Source organism: Odocoileus virginianus, chromosome 9 (assembly GCF_023699985.2).
Source record: "Odocoileus virginianus isolate 20LAN1187 ecotype Illinois chromosome 9, Ovbor_1.2, whole genome shotgun sequence".
NCBI classification, from domain to species: domain Eukaryota; kingdom Metazoa; phylum Chordata; class Mammalia; order Artiodactyla; family Cervidae; genus Odocoileus; species Odocoileus virginianus.
This window is the reverse complement of record NC_069682.1, coordinates 44,539,600-44,561,910: the sequence shown is the minus strand read 5'-3', so window position 1 is coordinate 44,561,910 and position 22,311 is coordinate 44,539,600. Positions and strand designations below refer to the sequence as shown.

The 22,311-nt window shown below is 36.6% G+C and overlaps 1 protein-coding gene across 1 annotated transcript in view; it reads right to left on the bottom strand.

Annotated features, from left to right (window-relative positions):
• Nucleotides 1–22,311, bottom strand: part of MCM8 (minichromosome maintenance 8 homologous recombination repair factor) — a 50,762-nt gene that overhangs the window by 25,670 nt on the left and 2,781 nt on the right. The window contains exons 2-12 of the mRNA XM_020914473.2: nt 22,000–22,146; nt 21,643–21,726; nt 19,332–19,414; nt 18,772–18,921; nt 17,413–17,516; nt 16,444–16,642; nt 11,711–11,796; nt 7,020–7,171; nt 6,576–6,771; nt 3,608–3,638; nt 2,798–2,938 (exon numbers count right to left, since the gene is read on the bottom strand). Coding sequence (XP_020770132.2) covers nt 2,798–2,938; nt 3,608–3,638; nt 6,576–6,771; nt 7,020–7,171; nt 11,711–11,796; nt 16,444–16,642; nt 17,413–17,516; nt 18,772–18,921; nt 19,332–19,414; nt 21,643–21,726; nt 22,000–22,144 — 1,371 coding nt within the window. The 5' untranslated portion in view covers nt 22,145–22,146. The remainder of the gene's footprint in view (nt 1–2,797; nt 2,939–3,607; nt 3,639–6,575; nt 6,772–7,019; nt 7,172–11,710; nt 11,797–16,443; nt 16,643–17,412; nt 17,517–18,771; nt 18,922–19,331; nt 19,415–21,642; nt 21,727–21,999; nt 22,147–22,311) is intronic.

The window sequence follows — 22,311 nt, the reverse complement described above, 5'->3', positions numbered from 1 at the left end:
AAGGGAAATAATAAAGTAGTGGCTCACAAACATCAGCTGTGTGCTAGTCATTCTTCTAAAAGCTTTCCCGTACAATCTTCACCATCACAGTAAGAATATTATACAGTATTATACACAGTACTATACACCTGTTACTGATGTAGAACAAAGGTCTGAAGAGAGTAACTCACACAGCTATGAAGGTGTGAAGTTAGGATTAAATCAAACCCGAGCAGCCTGATTCTAAAGTCTGTGGTCATGTGAATACACCATTGCAACTTATGCTTCAAGTTAAAATAGCAAATATGTATGTATTAATTTTAGTTTCAGAAACCCCAGTGCTTCTTTAAACACCAGGTAATAAAATGGCTTAATAGTGTTCACCTTCAAACAAGGTAACAGCACACAGAAAAGTAGTTAAGTAGTGCAACATCTAAAAGCACGGACCTCTGGAGTCAGGCAGACCTGTTTAAATCTTGGCTCTATCATGTACCTACTGGCGGTGCTGCTCTTGAACCTCTCTTGAAACCTCAGCTGCCTTATGTTTTATAACATACTGCATTGAGGACTAAATGAGATCGTATGTGCAAGGCACTTAACCTGGTACATGGCATATAATATGTGCCTCGTGCAAGGCCACTGTACACCTCTGTGTACCTCATAGCCCTAGTAGGCAGTGCTTACCCTGCTATGTCAATAGTGTGCTCTGGACTGATGTAGCACACAACCTAATGTGAAGCTTTGGTGCCTAGCTAAATAAATGGTAGCTATCATTATTTTTGTTACTTGTAATTCCTTAGTTGTTAGTTTGAGAATATGTTGGCTTACTAAATGGTCAAAGGAAAATAATTTAAAAATATAAACAACTCATAACTGTTCAGTTCAGTTTAGTTGCTCAGTCGTCTCCAACTCTTTGCGACCCCATGAACCGCAGCACGCCAGGCCTCCCTGTCCATCACCAACTCCTGGAGTTCACCCAAACTCATGTCCATTGAGTTGGTGATGCCATCCAACCATCTCATCCTCTGTCGTCCCCTTCTCCTCCTGCCCTCAATCTTTCCCAGCATCAGGGTCTTTTCAAATGAGTCAGCTCTTCGCATCAGGTGGCCAAAGTATTGGAATCTCCACTTAAACATCAGTCCTTCCAATGAACACCCAGGACTGATCTCCTTGCAGTCCAAGGGACTCAAGAGTCTGCTCCATCATAACTATTAGTATTAGCCTAATTTTTAAAAACCTTGGCTTAGTGGGGCTAGCAGACTTACATGAAATTCAGATTCCCACACACACTTTTACCCACATACCTTACCTAAGTATACTGTTTTCATTTTTACCATCTACTCTGTTTCACCTATAACTTGATACTCTGTGTCTCAGTTATCAGGCTTGTAGCAAGGGTTCAGAACAGAATAAAAACAAGTTGGCCCAAGTGGCCAAAACAAACAAAATATGAAAACAAAGGGATTTTTAAAATGTCAGATTAGAAATTAAAATAACTGAGTGATTTGTTGAAGTATACTTTTTATTTAAATATAATGTACATAATTATAGTACATATAACTGTACAGTTCAACAAATTTCCATGCAACTGGCATCCAGATCAAGAAACAACATAACTAGCATTCCCAAAGTCCCTTTCCAGGCACCACCCAGTTAACTTGTAACACAATAAACTAGTTGTGATTTATATGAAACTTTAAATGAATAGAAAAAAAATAAAATAACTAATTTAACACTCAGCCATAGGGAATAATGGCTCTGATGGACAGTAGGTTTATAATACAATGGGGAGACCGGTTTTCAATTCTGGCTGCACTTCAGAATCACCTATGGTTATAACATGTAAATGCTAGGACCCTTACTCAAGAGATTCTTAATTCTTAATACTGGGGAAGGCCACAGTATTTTCAAAAAACTCCAACACTGATAGTGATAGGGTACCTAACCATTCTTACATTGGCTTGGCAGGTGTCACTCCAAGCATAAGCATTCCAAAGGCTGCACCTTCTAGGGCAGCATGGGGAGAACTACTAGGCTCTGATGGGCAGAGCTAAAATCTTGGGGACCAACAACATATTGGTCATGGGAATTTCCTTGTTTTAGACTGAGAGAGCAGCAGTGGAGTTGGATAGGATTGACCTTTATCAGACTACTCTTAAAGCCTAATTCAGTGTTTATATAGTTGTATAAAGAGATATTGGGTGAACCTGCTTTACTTTCTTGAACTATTCTATTCATAGGTAAGGTCACAACAATAAAGACTAGTAAAGCAATGCTGGATACAAAAAATGGTTAGGGGGACTTCCCTGGTGGTCCAGTGGCTAAGACTTCATCCTCCCAATGCAGGAGGCGGGGGCCCTGAGTTAAATCCTTGGTCAAGGAACTGGATCCTGCATGCTGCAGCTGAAGAACTTGTATGCCGCATCTAAAGATCCCACATACCCCAATGAAAACTGAAGACCCTGAATGTCACAACTAAGACCCAGTGCAGCCAAATAAATTAAATAAATACTTTAAAAAAGAAAAGAAAAAAATGTATTTTTTAAAAAAAATAGGGGTTAGGAAAATGGTTAATATTTTACAATAGTTGACATCTTTAACACAGCAGTATGTTTGTACAGCCTGTGTGACAGGAGACTGGCTTAATTTGAAACGATGGTCAGATATAAGTTACTCACACAAACCCCATCTCACTCACACTACTTGACAAATGATATCCTCTGGAACACAAATACCATACGTTTTAGGAAAATTCATTTGTGAATTATTCATGCATTTTATAAGCAAAAGGTCAAATCCTAAATGTCTGATTTCCTACCTGTAGCATCTGACTTTTTCCCAAGCCTGGGTCTCCAACAACAAGGACATGGGGGTCTCCTCGAATTGGAATTCTATTTTTGTCATCTGCATATTTCTGGCTTCCTCCAAAGAGTGCTAATATCAAACCCGCTTTAACAAGCTCAAATGTGAAAGGAGAGAGAGAAAAAACAAGAAAGACAAAGATGACTAGTAAAAGAGGTGCTCCTCCTATATTTACATTTGTGTGTGGATTTTTTTTTTTAAACATGACTGCATGTTGCTTTTCTCTTTTCCTAAGAAAAGTGTAAAAATACACTTCTTTAATGTAAATGATTAGAAAGCATATAAAATAAGGTATCATAAAAGTCACTGAGTATACATGTGTTCCCCATCCTGAACCCCCCTCCCACCTCCCTCCCCATGTATACCCATGGCGGAGTCAAGTCAATGTATGGCAAAACCAATACAATGTTGTAAAGTAAAATAAATAAATAATTTTTTTTTAAAAAAGTCACCAAGTGAAGACCTACCTTGCCAGGCACGGAATCAATTCCACAAAACTGAGAAGTATTTGTTACTTTCTGCTTTACCATCTACTGTGTTCAGAGTCACTTTAAAAGAAGTCCATTCCTATTAACTCTAATTGGTAGGAAGCTCTATCTTACAAGAGACTGTGGTTTCTCTCTCACATCATTCATTTATGGAGAATAACGATTCATATTAAACTATGAATAACTGGCCAACAGAAATTACTATTTTTTTGCAAAATCTTTATATTCTATTTTTGTTAAATTTATGTATTTTGAGTAAAATGAAGTAAAATACTTACTTCATGACCAAAAATGACAGGGCAAAGCGAGCTGAAAAACAGAATACGATTTATAAATTCTAACATTTTCAGGTGATAAAGAGGATCTACTTTACAATCTGCTTAATTTACTTTACTTAGTACCAAACAGCTCAAGAAACTTTATTCCAACAAATTGATCAAAATTCTTAATGAATCTATAAAGGGAAGAATACTTTAGAAATTGTGTCTGTGTAAGGGAGACAGGATACTTATAAAGCATTTACACATAGCCTTTAAAATGCATCATAGGGACTTCCCTGGCAGTTCAGTGGTTAAGATACTGCATCAGGGGTTCGATCCCTGGTTGGGGAACTAAGATTCTGCATGAGGTGTGGCACGGCAAAAAAAAAAAAAAAAAATCATAATCATGTGTTATGATCATGGGTTATTCAGTACCCTAATACTTTAGGGTAAAGAATTATCTTTTATATGAACAGACATCTTTAGACCTGTGTAGCCAAGTCATTGAAAGAAGGAGACTAAAGGGTGAACTGAGTACACAATATTTAAAGAAAGAATAAAATTTCATTTTTTCAGTTCAAAGAATCAGAATAAATAAGGCCATATATGAACATATGAAGTATTATATTAATATAAAGAAGTATCTCACATCTATCAATTGTATAAACAGGAACAAAAAGGACAGGGTGGGAGACATACAATCAGGAATAAACTCTGAATCATTTTATCTCTGTTAATATATGTAAACAAAAAGCTGGTATCCTGCCATTTCCCCCTGGCAATCATTCCTGCAGATCACTGCTCACCTCCTACCAAGCAACTGCACCTGTGTGCCAAAAGGCTTTCTATGGCTGCAGAAGCATTAGCAGAAGGCAGGCTGGGCAGAACAGAAGTACTGGCATGTCTAATGTTCTCAGGAGCAGCTCCAAATCTAGACCCTTAAATGGAAAAATACTGAGGCTAGGTCTTCAGTCAAGTGTCCCAGAGGCCTCAGAAAAGATTAAGCCTTCATTAAGGCATCAGACACTGACTACCTCCCTTCTCTGTCTCACTTTCTCATTCCCCTCCCAGTATTTCTGGGGATAATCTCCCAGATAAACCACACTTATGCAAATCATTGTTTCTGAAGGAACCTAAACTAAAACAGCCTTCTATTTGTCTTCTCCATTCTCTTCTCAAAGGCTTCCATTTGTTAATCCAGCAAGGGTTGACAACATTTTTCATAAAGGGCCAGAAAATAAATAGTTTCACTTTTACTGTGTGGGTCAGAACTACCCAACTTTTATCAAAGGAACGATCAATAATTTGCCAATTAATGGGTGGGGCTGTGTTCTAATAAAACTTTATTTACCAAAATAGGCAGCTTGCCTAGTTTACCAACCCCTGCAAGATTAACAAATGGAGAGCCATGAAAAATTCTAAATTTAGAACTAAAAGGTAAAAGCAAACTGTAGGAAGGAAATCCAAGTTTTTCATACTAACATACATACTTCATTGAGAACTGCACATGTTCACTGTTATTATAATTGGTAAGAGGTACCAAAGAGGCATTTTGGTCCTCAACCAGGGAGTTCCCTGCCACCTGCTACAGACCACTCACCACTCCACCACTTATCACCAGATCACTGAGTCTCCCTAGCACAGGGCATCCTATCTACCAGGATGTGTTTGGATGGCTATCTATTTAAAGGATATCTTTGAGGGTTTAAGAACAAAAAACCCTCAAGGAATTTATACTTTTCCCAGCTTGCTAATTAATATATTAAAGACAGAAAAAAGTGTCAAATTCTCCTTGAGCCCAAAGGCTAAATGACAAGATCAATTTTTCTAATACAATGCACTTCAAAATCTCAGTTCTGTACCTCTGTTTGGTACATCTACTATTTAGTCTCTCATTTTCTATTTCTTCAAAATTATCCAAAAAACTGTCAAAATAACAGTACATTGTGTTAACCATGTTAAGTATATAATGAAATCTCATTTAATCTTTAGAATAATATTTTGAGGCAGCTATTATTACTTCTACTTTAGAAGGAGAAATTAAGTGCCCCAGACTACAACTGGAAGTGGCTGAAGCAAGATTCTAACTTAGCTTTATATCTCCCTAAAAAAGTTTGTAACCACTAAAGCAAAAGTACCTCTACATTATTTCTTCTCTATTGCAGGACAATAACACAGAAATAAAAACTATTCTGAAATACTTCTCAATAGTAAGTGACTTCTATGTGACTCTCTTTTTTGCTTTCTAAAAGTAAACAAACCCTCTACATATAACTAATTGAAATTACTTTGGAATTCACTGCCCCATGATTCTTTTGTTAAGGAACCAGTTAATGTGAGATAGTAAATTTTCCTTATTGTTTCAACTAGAGATCAGCAATCTTATCTGTAAAGGTACAAACAGTAAATATCTGTGACCCGTCTCTATCACATCTACTCTATCACTGTAGCTCAAAAGCAGTCAGATACTATGTAAATGAACGAGTGTGGCTGTGTTTCAATAAAAGTTTATTTTTGGACAACAAAATCTGACTTTCTTGTAATTATGTGTGTCATGAAATATTCTTCTTTCGATTTTCTTCAGTCATGAAAAAAACATAAAAACCAATCTTGGCTCACAGGCTATACAAAAATGAGTAATTAGCTAAATTATATCTCTTCCACTCTGCCCTTTTTGTACAAATAGGATTATACAATTGATGAATGGAAAATACTTGTTTATATTCAACATAATACTTCATATATGGCTTTATGTATTCTAATTCTTTGAACTGAATATGAATTTCAGTTCAAATATGAATATGAAATAAAATATGAAATGTTATCCCTTCTTTAAATATTATGTATACAGTTCACCCTTTAGTCTCCTTCTTTCAGTGACTGGGCTGCACAGGTCTAAAGATGTCTAATGAATTGTAATTTGCAACCATTTTGACTAGTTAACATGCACATGATAAAATAAAACTTGAGATAATCTCATACATACTTGACAATGAGTTTAAACAGGTTTTCTTCAGACTGAATCTCCTGGATGGCATAAAGGTCTTTAAGTGAGAACTCCATCAATGCTCCATGCTTACATCCATCCTCGGAAGCCTTTGTTTTCTGTCCTTTGTTATTACTAACAGAATTTGCTTCAATGTACAAAAGGAACATGCATTTGTCATTCTTATTTCGAGAACCTGTAAATTTCAAAGTACAAAAATACAGTAATTGGTATTTTCCCTACAGAGATTCAAGTAGAATGTAAAAGAAAGGCATGGTGAGTTATATTACTAAATAAACCTTTATTTTAGAGAAAAAGTTTCACCTATATAAGAATCAAGGAGTTCTTTAAATTACTGCAAATTCAGAAATATCTTTAAAAGGGAAAAGACGAATGCTGACAAACTACAGAGAGACAGTCAAATTGAGGAAAGTTATACCACACCTTCCTCAGCATTGGAGACTTTGACAACTCCGGTGATAGTCACTGTGTCTCCTGGGACACAACTATCCACGAGATCATGAACAAGCTCACATTCTATTGTTCGTGGAATCCGACCTGCTTCTCGCTGATCATCAGACATCAACTCCTGTATTCTAAAAAGTTAAACAATTTTCAGTCAGTACTTACACTGACTCTAGGTTATTTCTTCAACATATTAACTATTCAGGGTCCACATGGTGCTAAGCTAGATAAAGGGCAGTTCTTTAGTTTAAAAAGGTTCAACAGTATATCTAAAACTACTTTGGCAATTTCCAATTAAAGATAGCAGAAAAGGCACATGCATTTGCCTACCTTCCCATCAAAATGTGCACCAAGATGACAGTCACTAAAAGAGTGAAGGGAAATTCGGGGGTGTGTGGAGGTGCCATCAACAAGTAAAGAGATATGAAATTTTAGAAAACAGAAAATGAGAATGTACTGATGGATAAAATAAGATGAATTCCAGAACACACACAGGAAAAATTTACACAGGTACAAGAGAAGTGGGAGCCAGTGTTCTCAGCCCCAGAGAGCCTTCTAAGTTGGAGCTGGCAGGAATGAAAACTGGGAGTAGATGGCTGAAACAAAACAGGATAATTAACTGAAAGCAAGTCACTGAGTAGCTATTCAGAAATTATTTGGAAGGTGCATAGACAGCAAGGTAGAAGAATGAGGGCACCCCACCAAAGCCATCAGGTCTCCCCGCCCAGCAAAACCAGAGCACTGTTCCAAGGAAACAGACCATCTGCTCTGTGAAGGTAGCTAAAGTGTCCAGAGGGGAGACAGAGCTCCAGCGTAAGGCTTCTCACTCTGGCACTTGAGCCCAAGTCAAATTAAAAAACACATTCATAAAGCAAAATCTGACAGTCAAAACTCTACCTTCTATCCAGTGATGAGGCTTTTTGAAGAAAAACTCCTACCTAAGAAATAACAAAGAAATAAGAAATAGCACTACCCTACCTACTTCAATTTCTTATTCCTCATCAGATATTTGAGGATGAAATGGCAACAATTCAAAAAGGAGAAGAGCATTAAAAACAAAACAAGCTAAGAGTTTCTAAGAAAACATTACCTTCATAAAACAAGAATAAGCTGCTATAAAAACAAACTATTGAAAAACACAAGTGTGAAATTAGGAAAGTTAAAGATATATATAAAAAGCAAACATTTACAGAAAGGATAGAAGCAAAAAAAAAGAAATCTAGAGCATAAAGAAAACAAAGGGTAGGGGGATTCCCAGGTGGTACAGTGGTTAAGAATCCGCCTTGCAATTCAGGGGACATGGGTTCGATCCCAGGCCACAGAGCAACTAAGCCCACATGCTGAAACTAGAGAACTTACATGCTGCAACTACTGAGCCTCTGTGTTCTATAGCCCAAGTAACACAACTAGAGAGAAGCTGTGATGCCTAGAGAACCCTGGGCACCACAACAAAGATCCTATGTGCCACAAATAAGACCCAATGCAGTTAAATAAATAAATATTTTTTCCAGAACACCACGGATAAAAAGATTACAGAGTTGGAAAAGTGCTAAACAAGGTTAAAGTTCAAATATGAAGCGTGTTAAAATATGGGATAATTCAGTGAAGCATGAGAAAAGATTATCCATTTTTTAAAAACATTCTCTCTTTTAAAAAAAATTTTTTGGCTGTATCTTAGTTGTGGCACATGGGCTCAATAGTGGCAGCCCACGGACTTAGCTGTCCCATAGCACGTGGGATCTTAGTTCTCTGACCAGGGATCAAACCCACGCTCCTGCATTGGAAGGCAGATTCTTAACCACTGGACCAGCAGGGAATTCCCAAAGATAACCCACTTTGATTTTGATGCTTGGGTCATTTTCCTTTAAGGGGGGAAAAAACTCAACAAAACAACCCAACCCAATTACACAAATTACATTTGCTTCTCTTGGCATCTGATCATCTGACTTGATTCTTTGTTTAACAATATTTACATTATCATTAAAAATATAAGTGCTGTTTATCAGATATGACCTATGAATAAAACATGACAGATAATTCTGATTAGGAAACAGTAGCAAACCTTGACAATTTAAAAATAACATTTTAGCTCAAAAAAGTCCAAAGGTGGAAGGGGAAGAAGGGAAAGCAGGTACCATGTCTCTAATGTCCTCAGCTCAGAGTGGATGAGTAACTGACATGTAAGTGAAGAAAGAGACATGATAATGCTATCTAGAATTATGTATAAAGCAACACGAAGTTGCAGGAACTGTGATCTTCTATGTTAAGCTTTTTAAAACACTTAATATGCATTATTTTAAAACCTTTTAATCACTTACACGATGAATGTAAGCACAAACCCTACTGCACAGTTACCCACTACCTTCAACTTTCAAAGCACATTTTAAAAACTGGCAAACTGGGACTTCCCTGGTGGTCCAGTGGTTAAGAATTTGCCTGCTAATGTAGGGGACACAGGTTTGATCCCTGGTCCAGGAAGATCCCTCATGCCACAGGGCAACTAAGCCCCTGGACCTCAACTACTGGGCCCATGCTCTAGAGCCCATGAGCCACAACTACTGAGCCCACGTTCCACAACTAAGCCTGCACGCCTAGAGTCCGTGCTCTGCAATAAGAGAAGCCACCAAAATGGAAAGCCCATGCACTACAACTAGAGAGTAGCCTCCACTCGTCACAACTAGAGAAAGCCCGAGAACAGCCAAAACTAATTAATTAATTAAAAAAAATCCTGGTGAATTGCAATGAGAAGTATCAGAATGACACAAACATGCTAAGATCATCTTGCTTTAAAAAAAGTATATATTTTAGACTTTTCTTATTAAAAGAACACCTATTTCTATGTCAGCTTTGGAAAAATTTAAAAACACAGATAAACAAAAAGAAGAAAGTAACAATCACCCTCATCTCACTTCCCAAACAGTATACTCTCAACATGTCTTTTTATTTATCAGTGTTGTTTTTTAAAAAAAGATAAATAAAGTCAATATTATATATTAATAGTAGAAAACATTCTATGACCTGCTTTATCACTAAATTCAGTGTAAACATTTCTGGATGTCATTTCAAAACACTCTCCTACATCATCGTAATTAGTGGCTACACAATAATTCACTGTCCCATCCTTATAAATTTTCTTCAGATGTTTAGGCTATTCTCCATTTTTGGTCAACACTGTGAAAACGTACCTTCAGCAAGTAATTTCCGCACGTGTTGTGACTGTCTTCATCAGATGAACTCCTAGAACTGGGCCTGCTTCTGATTCTGATATACACTATAAAACTGTCACCCTGATGCATCCAAATGTTTCAATGCTAGCTGAAAAACTATAACTTAATTCCTTATGGACATCCAAGCTAAGGCTCAGGTAAAAATGAAACTGAATTTACTATATATGGCAGGAAGGCGGCCTTTCTTCTAGGGCAAAAAATCATTTTATCAATAGACTAAAACAACTATCATGTAAGCTAATATTGCATTAACAAAGTTTTACTATAACTGACTCATTTAAAATGAACTTGAGTAATACCTTTTAAAAACCCACAAAAAGGATTTAAATGTCCTCCTTTTCCAACCGTCTACCCCCTAAGTTTGATTTCCTAATATTAGGAGATGATCATTCAAATTCAGTTAAAATACTTAAGCCTATTTTTAGTCTGCTATTTTTACCTGAAAACAAAGAGACTTTAAAATCACTTAAAAGCCATAAGAATATAATTAAATCACTAGATCTTCCATGCATCTATGTGGACCTCATAGCACCTTTGAGGCCCTCACTACCCTCTTCAGTGGTGAAAGTACTATAGACACAGGCTAGAAACCAGGCTTCCCCATTCACAAGGCATGTGATCACACTCAAGAGTTTTAAACATTTTGTCTTCTATAAAATGCTGTTTGTAAACATCTCAGCATAGTGCACAGCTAATTACTGTATATATTGGTCTTGGTTTTTATAGGGCAGAAGGAGGTCAAGCTAGGACAGGGCTTAGTAGCAATTTACTTCATTTCCCCTATGTTCTTAGAAGTTTCCTGGATAGCACTCTGACTTCAAAGCTATCCATTACATTATATTTAGGGATGAGTTATGGGACTATAGCCAGAAAAAAAATGGGATAAACTGTTAGACTAAAAATATACACACAGAGAGAAAACTATCTGACTTTCAAAAAAAAAAAAAAACCAAGTTTTTAAAAATACCTATACAGTAAAATGTCTCATGAATAGTGTGAACATAAAATATCTATTTCTAAGGGAGTCTCTATTTTAAAACTTGAAAACAATATTATTTCTAGAATATCTTCATTATGAAACACTGTTGTTTAACTGCTAAGTCATGTCTGACTTTTGTGACCCCATGGACTGTAGTCTGTCATACAGCTTTGCTTGTATGTAAATCCAGTTCAATGAGTCACATAAAATGAAACATAAAGTAATTTCTCAGTAGCAAAATGACAAAATAGTTGCACATCAAATCCCTTCTGGAATCTGATAGAAAACAAATCTCAAATAAAGATAATTATCACTTCAATACATAACGCTTCACCAAATAAACCTTTTATACTTTATTACTATCTCCACCTAAGAATCAAAGTGTAATACAGGAATACTGTAGATTTACTTGGCATTATGAGAGCTCTAAAACCTGCCTTTTATTTAATAGTCTGATTGCTTACTTGATTGACTGCCAGTCCATTGTAACTGTGAGAGGAGAGCTACGAAGAGCCGTAAATGACTTCCCTCGACATGCTGGTACAGGACACTGCAACAAGATTAATTCACACTTAAATTTTGCTAAATTATAATCATATCTCAGGAAAATTCAAGTTAAAATGCTTCATTTAGTATGTTTAAAAGTTGGTCCCAGAACAGTATTAAAGTAAGATGAGCTAAAAGCCACAATGATCTATTTCCTTCTATTGCTGATTCTCTTTTTGAGACACTTTTTTGCCTGGTCTCTCTTGCTTACTGCTCTTATTCTTTCTGCTGCGAGTATGCAAGGCTCCCTACATGCCTCTCACACCAAGCACTTATTTCTTCCTTTGTATTCAAGTAGTCTCCCAATCCTTGAACATTCCCTTATATCCAGTCCCACATACCCAGCCCCAGTCTTCTTTTTCAAAAGCCTTTCTTGGGTCTTCTTTAATCCCCAGTTCTCCTATCTAATCTCTTTCTGCACTGTTTGTATACTATTAAACATAATACTTTTATTGTACCACACAGGCAGTCCTCAACATGTAAGTCACTGTTCATGTTTTCATGAATCATTTATTTTCATAAATCACTTAAGTACCTCAAGATGCATTATAAATACAGAGACTGTGGCAAACTGTAGTTTCCAAATATAAGGTTGTAATATCTCCCCTCAAACCTTTCCAAAACCTTGCCACTCCCCTACTAAGAGTTGGAGTCGAATTTCCCTCTCCTGGAATGCGGACAGGCTTGTGACTCACTTTGAAACCAACTGAATGTGACAGAAGTGATGCTGCTTGACTTCTGAGGCTGCCTGAAAAGAGGCAAAGCCATTTCTGCTGTCAACTGGAACTCTGCCTCTTGAAGCCATCGGCAGTCATGTGAGCAGAATGAGTGTCCTGAGCAACTATAATGTGTGTGAGACGCCAAAACCAGCCCACACAGATAAATAAAAATAAAAATAATATAGAGACGAGATGCTGGCCAGCACCCAGCCACTCTAGTCCCTTGCTGTTCCATCCAGCTCCATAAGAGATCAAGACCTAGAAATACCAAGACAACCAGTTCTTCTAAACTCAACCTACAGAAACCATGTGAAATAATAAAATGATTGTTATTCTGAGTCACTATGCAGCAATAGTGATTAAAACAGAGTGATTAGTTATGCAGCAATAGTGACTAAAACAGAGACCACCTGGAACAATCATCTTTCTGATCACTTTGATTTACTTCAGTTCAGACACACGAATAACAAGTTAGCATTTCTACCTACTATATTATAGGTTATGGAAATTCCTTGGTCATATAATATTTACAGAAAATATCTGATTTAAATCAGGATTTAAATTCTGGTCTCTCCAGGGAATTCTCTGGTGGCCCAGTGGTTAAGACTCTGTACTTTCACTCCAAGGTCTTGGGTTCAATCCCTGTTCAGGAAATTAAAATTCTACATGCATGGCATGGCCCCCAAAATAAAATAAAAACAACAACAACAACAACAAAAAACACCTGACCTCTCCGACCTAAAGGCAGTCCTGAATCTTAAGCCCAAATAGTAGATGCCACGCATTTATCAACACTATTGACTATTCAGAACCAACAGCTGAATCTAACACATTCTATTCTTCCTACAAAAGAAGGAAGCCTTAGGAATTTCAATTTGAGTAAAAATGTAATTAATGATAAACTTATTAAAGTCTAAGGATGATAAAGGCAACTCTGGAAAAGAATAGGTATGGCAAGTCTCCCTACCTTATTAAAAGTTTTAATAAGGTCAATGTAAATAGAATCATGTAGATCTGGTATAGGAACAGTAATATAAAACAGATTCACGTGTCTACAGGAGTACAGTGTACTACACATGACATACTACACATCAATAGAAACAGAAATATTAATGTATAAATGGTGACAATTGGGTTTTCACCTAAAAGAATAAAATTAGATCCTTAGCTTAATGGCATTCACAAAGTTAAATTTCAGATGGACGAAAGATCTAAATAGAAAATACAAGATTTAAAAGTACTGGAAGAAGAAAAACATGGCCTGAAAAGATACATGCACCTCAAGGTTCATTGCAGCACTGTTTACAATAGCTAAAACATGGAAGCAACCTAAATGTCCATTGACAGAGGAATGGATAAAAATGTGGTACATACATACAATGGAATAGTACTCAGCTATTAAAAAGAATGAGGCCATTTGTAGCAACATAAATGGACCTAAAGAGTGTCATACTGAGTGAAGTAAAGGAGAAATATCATATGATATTCCTTATATGTAGAATCTAAAAAGATACAAATGAATTTACTTACAAAACAGAAAAGAGACTCATAGACTTAGAAAACAAACTTATGGTTGCCAGGTGGAAGTGACAGTTAGGGACTTTGGGAAGGTCATGTACACACTGCTGTATTTAAAATGAATAACCAAGAAAGACCTATTGTATAGCACATGGAACTCCACTCAATGTTATGTGGCAGCCTGGATGGGAGCAGGGGTCTGGGAGAGATTGGAGAGATGAGAGAGAGAGAGAGAGAGAGAGAGAGAGAGAGAGAGAGAGAGAGAGAGAGAGAGAGAGTGTGTATTCACCTGAAACTATCACAACATTGTGAATTGGCTATACCCCAATACAGAATGTTTTCGGTGTTAAAAAAAGAATAAAATTAAATTTTAAAAATATTGGAAGAAAATGTAAGGGAGATGCTTATGATGCTTGAGTGAGGGGCCCTTCTTAAGCCATGCATAAAATGTAAAAAAGTCATAAGGAAAAAGACGGATCAATCTAGCCATGTCAAAATGTAAAACTCTAAAACAAAAAATGTACCACAAAGTTAAAAATAAACTAAAGACTGGGAGAAAATATCTATAATGTAAGAAATCAAAGGGCATCTTCCCAACCCCAGGGATCGAACCCAGGTCTCCCAATCGCCAAATTGCAGGTGATTCTTTACCAGCTGAGCCACAAGGAAGCCCAAGAATACTGGAATGGGTAGCCTATCCTTTCTCCAGTGGATCTTCCTGACCCAGGAATCAAACAGAGGTCTCCTGCATTGCAGGCAGATTCTTTACCAACTAAGCTATGAGGGAACCCTGTTTAACATCTAGAATTCATAAAAACTTCTATCAATAGTATAAACAGAAAAATGAACAGAAATTAAAACAAAATTCAATAAAGTAACTGAATGGCCAATAAACATGTGAAAAGATGCTCAAACATAACAGAAATCATAGACATTCATATTAAAAATGAAATATCATTTTATACCCATCAGTCTGGTAAAAATGAAAAAACCCAACAATACTAAGTGTTAATGAAAATATGGGGAAATTATAATAGCCTGAAAATACTACCAGAAGGGGTGTAAGTTGGGACCAACATTCTGGAAAGTACTTTGGCTACAGCCTGAAAAGTTAAAATTAAGCATATCATGTAACTGAGAAATTCCTCTGCTAAGGAGACATGTAAAAGAACATTCTCGGCAGCATCATTTGTAATTGTGAAAAACTGGAAACAGCATCATGTCTGCCAAGAGAATGGATAAACAGTGACTATTCATTTACTCCACTCAGTAAATGAAAAGAATTAGATATGTATCAAGACAGGTGTGAGGAGTGGGAGGGATATATGTATATAAACAGCTGATGCATGATGTTGTACAGTAGAAACACAACCCTATAGAGCAACTGTACTCCAATAATAATAATAAAAAAAAACCAGGTAGAACTCCAAAATAACCAAGTGGAAAAAAGGTAGCAATTTGCTACCTTCAGAATATCACTTATGTAAACAAAACAAATTCTATACATATATATAGTCAAATATGAAAATGTAGACTTGAAGAATATATGCGGATTTCAGAATAGTGGCTCCAGCGGTAGAACGAGGTTAATGGAACTGCAGAGGGAAACAAACAGACTTTATAATACTTAACATTTTTTGTTAAAAAAATTAGCTAAATATTTGCCAACTCATAATGGTGCTATACAAATATTACATTATTCTTTATATTTTTCTGTAGTTTCAAAATCTATAGTTTAACAAAAAAAAAAGGAACACATCACTTTCAAACAGCAAAATAAAGGGAAGAAAACAATATGTGTACCTATCAAGTCAAAATATAAAAAAATGAACAGAAAGAATACATGTTAACTTTAAGATAGTGGCTGTCTCTGGGAATAGGACTAGCAAGGGGTAAAAAAAGAGACAAAAGTTACACCAATAATGCTTTATGTATCTTTCAAGATATATCTGGAGCTGGCAAAATGTAAATTCTAAGCGGTGGGTAGAAATGTTTTATTTCTTTATTTTCTGTACCCTGAAGTATTTTATAATTTAAAAACCAAAAATAATAAAAATAAGCTCTGTATTTAGAAACACTGGGAAATGGTTTCCGTAAACTGACTTGTCTTCTTTATCAAGATAAAGAAGGAAGTAGGGGGAACTCCCCTGGTGGTCCAATGGTCCGCCTTGCAATGCATAGAATGTGGGTTCGATTCCTAGTCAGGGAACTAAGATCCCACGTGCTGCAGGGCAACTAATAAGCCCATGCTCCACAACTACTAAGCCTGCATGATCTAGAGCCTACACGCCATGCAATTCATGACGCAATGAAGATCTCGCATGCCGCAACTGCTGCAGTTAACTGATGCAGCCAAATAAATGAATAAATAATATTTTAAAAAATAATGAAGTAGTTAAAGAACATGATATCACCTTTGTGGGAAGATTATATTTTCCATCTGGAAGAGAAACACTCTGAATTTCTCCACATGCTGCACAAAGAAAAGCCATCTTGGTACAAAGAGGCTTTATATTACTGACTCGAACCACTGTTCCTCTCAGAGCAATGTATTTGCCATAGTAATTTGCTCGGACATTCTTCAGCTGTGTCAGCGGCTCATAATTATACACCCTAAAAACAAAAATAGGAACATATTCACTATGAACTTACAGTGAGCAGAAAGTTGAAGTTGTCTGTATTTTCACAAGTTTCTTTTAGAAGCAATTATGGAATTCCCAAACGATATCACCCCATATATCAGGTATCTTACAAGTATTAAGTCATTCTTGAAAATAAAAGAAGCTAAATCTCCCCTTTTACTCTTGTCCCACTGGCTGTTCTCTATGGGAAAAGGAAAAAATAATGCCAAAGGGAAAGTCTCAGATTCAGCAATTTTTGAGTTTCTAACTTCTTTTTCAAGAAGTATTAGGAAGTGTCTTTTTTAAATTCTGGGGAAAAACAAAACAAAAATACCTGATCACCTTCTTCATCTCTTCTAATGTGAATTTAAAATCTTGTAATACAGTACAGGTAAATTCAAGAAAAAAGTCCATTTGTTCTGTGTTTAATAGAAATCTAATAACTTGAACAAAATTTAATTACACCACTTAGTGTATTGCAGGGATTATTAAATGTAAACAGCAGAGTCTTGATAGGCACACATCCAAAGTTAACACAGAAATTTGCAGGCTCACATATCAACTTATTTGGGCAGAAAAGGTTTATTTCTATCATGATCTCTTTAAATTCAGCATGTTCACTTGGGTGTGATAACCACTGAGTTAGCAATAAAGTCATACCCTTTTTACTGATTTCTTTGACTTTATAAAATAAGGTTCTCATTCTTAAACAGGCTTCAGTGCCTGATTCTGATAATACTTTAATACCAGCAAATTCTTCACCTTGCATGAATGTGTGGTACATTAACCACTGTTTCCCCATTTCGAGACAATCCTTCTTGGGCTTGTAACTCAGCTGCATGCCTTTCGAGGTCCTTAGTTAATACCTAGACAAGATAGACATTTACTTAAGAGTTACTTAACAAGATATCCTTTTGAAGCAGAACTTTTTTACAGAGAATATGAAGTTTAGAATATAAACAGTTCAGAGAGATTAAGAGAACTCTAACTGCCCTTTAAAATTATGATATTTATGATGAATTATTTTATAGTGGATTATGTTTTACCTGGGGTTTTGCTGTCCCTGGACTGACAGAAAGTCTGCTACTTTCTGTCTCAACTAAACCTAGTATTAAAAGTCCTTACAGTAGCCCCCAAAGCTATACATTCTAGATGCATTCTAGTGAAAAAATATTTTCTACTTCTTCAAATTCAATGTTAAGATAAAGAAATAAAGATGACTTCTGAAACAACCAATACTTACTTTCTTGGCATTTGACATTAAATAAAATAAATATTTAACATCTACTTGTGTACAGAGCAGCATGCTGCTATGAAAAACTGGCTCATCTCTGAAAAAAGAGATGTGAATACGCAGCTGTAATTGCTACCATAAAGATATACAGACCAAAAAACCATATGAGTTTTGAAAAGGAGTCATGAAAAGATTTCACAGAGTCATAACTGAGTTAGACCCAAGACATTTGGATATGTGAGTCAAGGGGCATTCTATGCCAAATGGACAGCACATTTAAGAGGTGCAGAACTCAGAGAATCCTAGAGGGAGCTCAGTTTAGCTGGATGGTAGTAAATGGAGAGTGGGAAGAGAAGTTGAACTACATTATGGAAGGCTTTCAAATGCCACATAGAGCGTTTGAGTGTCATTTGGCAGGAAACAGTCACCATGGTTTCCAAGGATAAACCATGTTTTACCGTGTATGGCAACCATTAAGGAAAGATGAAAGAGACTGTAAAGATGGAAAAGAGGTGGATTTAAGAGATACTTTAGAAATAAAAGTGAAAGGATGTGGTAATTTAGATACGAACTAATGAACAAGAGGAGTCTGAAAATAGTCAAGGTTCCCAGTCTTAGGTCACTAGCAGTGTATACATCTTTGTGATGAACCTTTGTAATGAACCCTCACTCGGATACCCTGACCTCCTCTGCTCTATGTCCAGTCCTCAGTAACACTTTAAGACCCATTATAAAGCCCCCCACACCTATGAAGTCTTCCTCTAACCAGATTGCAACCTATCAGTTCTAGCAAAGGTCTGTTGGTAAAAATTAACAGTCTATGAGAAGGTACTATTACTGTGAAATCTTCCTTTGAAAGTTTGACAAGTCACAAAATTAACATTTACCTGATGTATTGCCAGACCCATGCAAGCCAGGGTTTTCTCAGGTGTATCCCTTAATTCATCTGCTATATTTGGTATCAGTTTAGTTATTTCAGCATCATTTGTCAGTTCTTTAAAATCCACCAAAATACTTCCCTTTCTTTCTATTTCATCCTGTAAAATATAAAGATACGAAAGTAAGGATTGCTTTTTCAGAGTGAATTATCATGAGCATTCAATCACACACTATGAGAAAGCATATATTGTTAATATGGTGATAATAAGTATCCTATGTTTTGTGTCAAGGACAGTTCTAGTATTCAAAATATATTAACTTATTTATGCCACTTAACAACCCTTTGAGGTAGGTATTAATACTATTATACTCTAATAATAGATGAGAAAACTAAGGCTCAAAGAAAGTAAGTAATTCACCAATGTCCACACTGCTGGTAAGTGGGAAGCTGGTAGCTGGGCCAAGGCAGCCCACTGTCTATAGTAACAATTACTAGCACCTCAAATACACTGTTCAATAAGATGACACATAAAGGTGGACTAGTAGCTTTGTTGTGCAAGAACCTTACCTTATCATATAACTCAATATGCTCCATGAAAAAATTTTCAAATGCTTCAATCTTCTCAATAAAAGGAATGCTGTCACTGTAAACTAATCCAACAAATACTACATCAGACTAATAATAATCACAAATGTACAAGCATATTTTTCATGAGACAGAAGAAATACTATTTATATACATGGTAGATGGCTTATAATCACTGTGCATTCTGAATACATTTAGATTAGAACTGGTATAAAATGTAAACTTAAGATTCTAAAACAAGTTCAGGTCTGCATAATCTGAAATGCAGACAGGAAGTAGCTCTCTCTAAAACCACCAATATCTGAAAATCTTTACAATGAAATGTGACACCTAGTAAGACCTACTAGTTCAAATAGCTTACATGATAGAGACAAAGTTTAGCACACAGACTAAACTCTTATTTCTTTGCAAAGAAAATCCTACTAGTCCAAATAGCCACTTGTCAAATCCCTTCCTGAGATCAGGGTAGGTAGGTTACAACTTGACTCCAGTCCCAAAACTGTAAAGTTATCTTCCACATGGTAAAGTTCTGTAACATTTTTGAGTTGGTCTCCCACAGACGATCAGTACAATGAAGGAGACTGGAATTTGAAAGTACAACTGGCCAAAGACACCTTTTTCTGAGCTAACTGCTAGGAAATATTGCAGGTATTGGTGGCTAATGCTTCCTAAAGCAACAAAAGACACATCAACTATGAAACATAACATTTCTCATATGACAGAAAGAAAGAACACCTGACTCAATGCGGAAAACATTTGTACATCACTTTCTTCATTCACAAAATGAATACTGAGTATGTGGTATGAAGCAAGATCTTTGCTGTTAAGCAGTGCAGTCTGCAGCTGCTGCTGCTAAGTCGCTTCAGTCGTGTCTGACTCTGTGCGACCCCACAGACGGCAGCCCACCAGGCTCCCCTGTTCCTGTGATTTTCCAGGCAAGAACACTGGAGTGGGTTGCCATTTCCTTCTCCAGTGCACAAAAGTGAAAAGTGAAAGTGAAGTCGCTCAGTCATGTCCGACTCTTAGCAACCCCATGGACTGCAGCCCACCAGGCTCCTCCATCCATGGGATTTTCCAGGCAAGAGTACTGAAGTGGGGTGCCATTGCCTTCTCCGAGTGCAGTCTAGTGGGAGATATAACAAGCCCACAATACTATCAGACCATGGAAAAGCCAATTCTCCAAGTCCATACGCAGATATATGAAGTTAACTGATGTTCTCGATTTCAATAAGGAGATTCCTTAACTATGTTTCTACACAAACTTTGTTGGTTGTTGTCTCTTGGTTCCAAGCCTATCCTTCTATTTTCCGCTTTGTGATTCTATTATCAAGATCTGCACAATACATTTCCCAGATTTCTGTAAGGTTCTGCCAATTAAAGGCAACTTTAGATACTGGCAGATGGAAGGATAGGAAGAAAGGAATTTATTGTTTCCAATTCTTTTCAGCATTTCTCCAGATGCAGAAGATAGCTACAGTTCTAGCCCCCAACTCCAAACACCAACCATTCTCCTGCCAGAATTACCAGCAGCATCCAGCTTAATTCACCTCATAGTCTGAGCACAGCTCTGAAAGATATTTTGCAAAGGTCCAAAAACAGCTTTGTAGGGTGTCCCTCTAAGGCTGAAACCGCAGTTATGCTGTGGTTCCTTTGAATTCTGAGGTTCTGGAACCTCAGTGTGCATTCATGCTCAGTCACGTCCAACTTTTTGCAACCCCGTGGACTGTAGCCCATAAGGCTCCTCTGTCCATGGGATTATCCTGTCAAGAATACTGGAGTGGGTTGTCATTTCCTTCTCCAGGGGATCTTCCCCACCCAGGGATCAAACCCATGTCTCATCCATCGGCAGGCGGATTCTTTACCGCTGAGCCAAGAGGGAAGTCCAACCTCAGCACTATTTCTTTTGTTCCCTCAGTCAAAAGGTTGGTTGCTCTCCTCCAGAGTTAATACTATCTAGCAGTTTACCTTAATGTTCCCTTTTTGTTCTTTTAATCCTTTGTATACCCAATTCCCTGTATTAAATCCTCTTTTTGAAATAACTAGTGTGGTTTGTTTTTCTGATACAAAAATGAAAAATAATGCTCCTGAAACATAATTTGTTTGAATTAATATTAAAGGTGAATATTAATATAAAGGTGAATCAATATTAAAGGGGATGGAGATATATATATAAAAATATGCATACACACACAAATATATATGTAAGCAGAATAAATTATAGTAAGTTGAGATGTAGCATCTAAAGAAAGTTAAGAAAATAAGACTTATGGTACTTTAGCACTTTAAACTCTACCTTCAGAGAAATAAAGTTTCCAGCCTTTATATGGTATGAACTGATCCAATGTTGACTGCAGTAGCAAAGACCGTGGGGTTTGTTCTGAAAAAGCAAAAAACCCCACAAAAACAGAATACTGGGTTAATAGAAACATTTTTTTCTAATTTGCTTCCCTTTTTAATGAGACACTGACATGTTATTAACAAATATCTAAATTACAGTTTCAGTAATTTTGGATATTAACATCCAAATGTTACCTTTAAGGGTAACATCAAATAAAAGACAAATTTAAGTTAAACTGCTTTTCACAACAGGCATGAACAGATTCCTTCATGAAGGAGAAAAAAAAATTGAAGTACTGTTGGCCTCTCCTACCAGGATGTTTTCCTGTGGCTTTATTTAGGTCAGGTCTGTGCTCTCTTTCTCTCCATTTTCCTGAGAAGCCCCCACCACCTCTTCCACGTTTCCAGCTTTGAAATCTTCCTTGTCCAAATCCTCTGCCTCTGTAATTTCCATTCATGTCTTTTGAAAGATAGAGAATAGGAAAGTCCTCATCAAAACTGTAGGGGAAACTGTGCTCCTAAAAATGTATTAACACAGTAAATAAGCACATATTAATATATATTCTAGTTTGAGACCAGCAAACAGGCTTGCACAGAATGGTACGAACTCCAAACACTCCGCAGT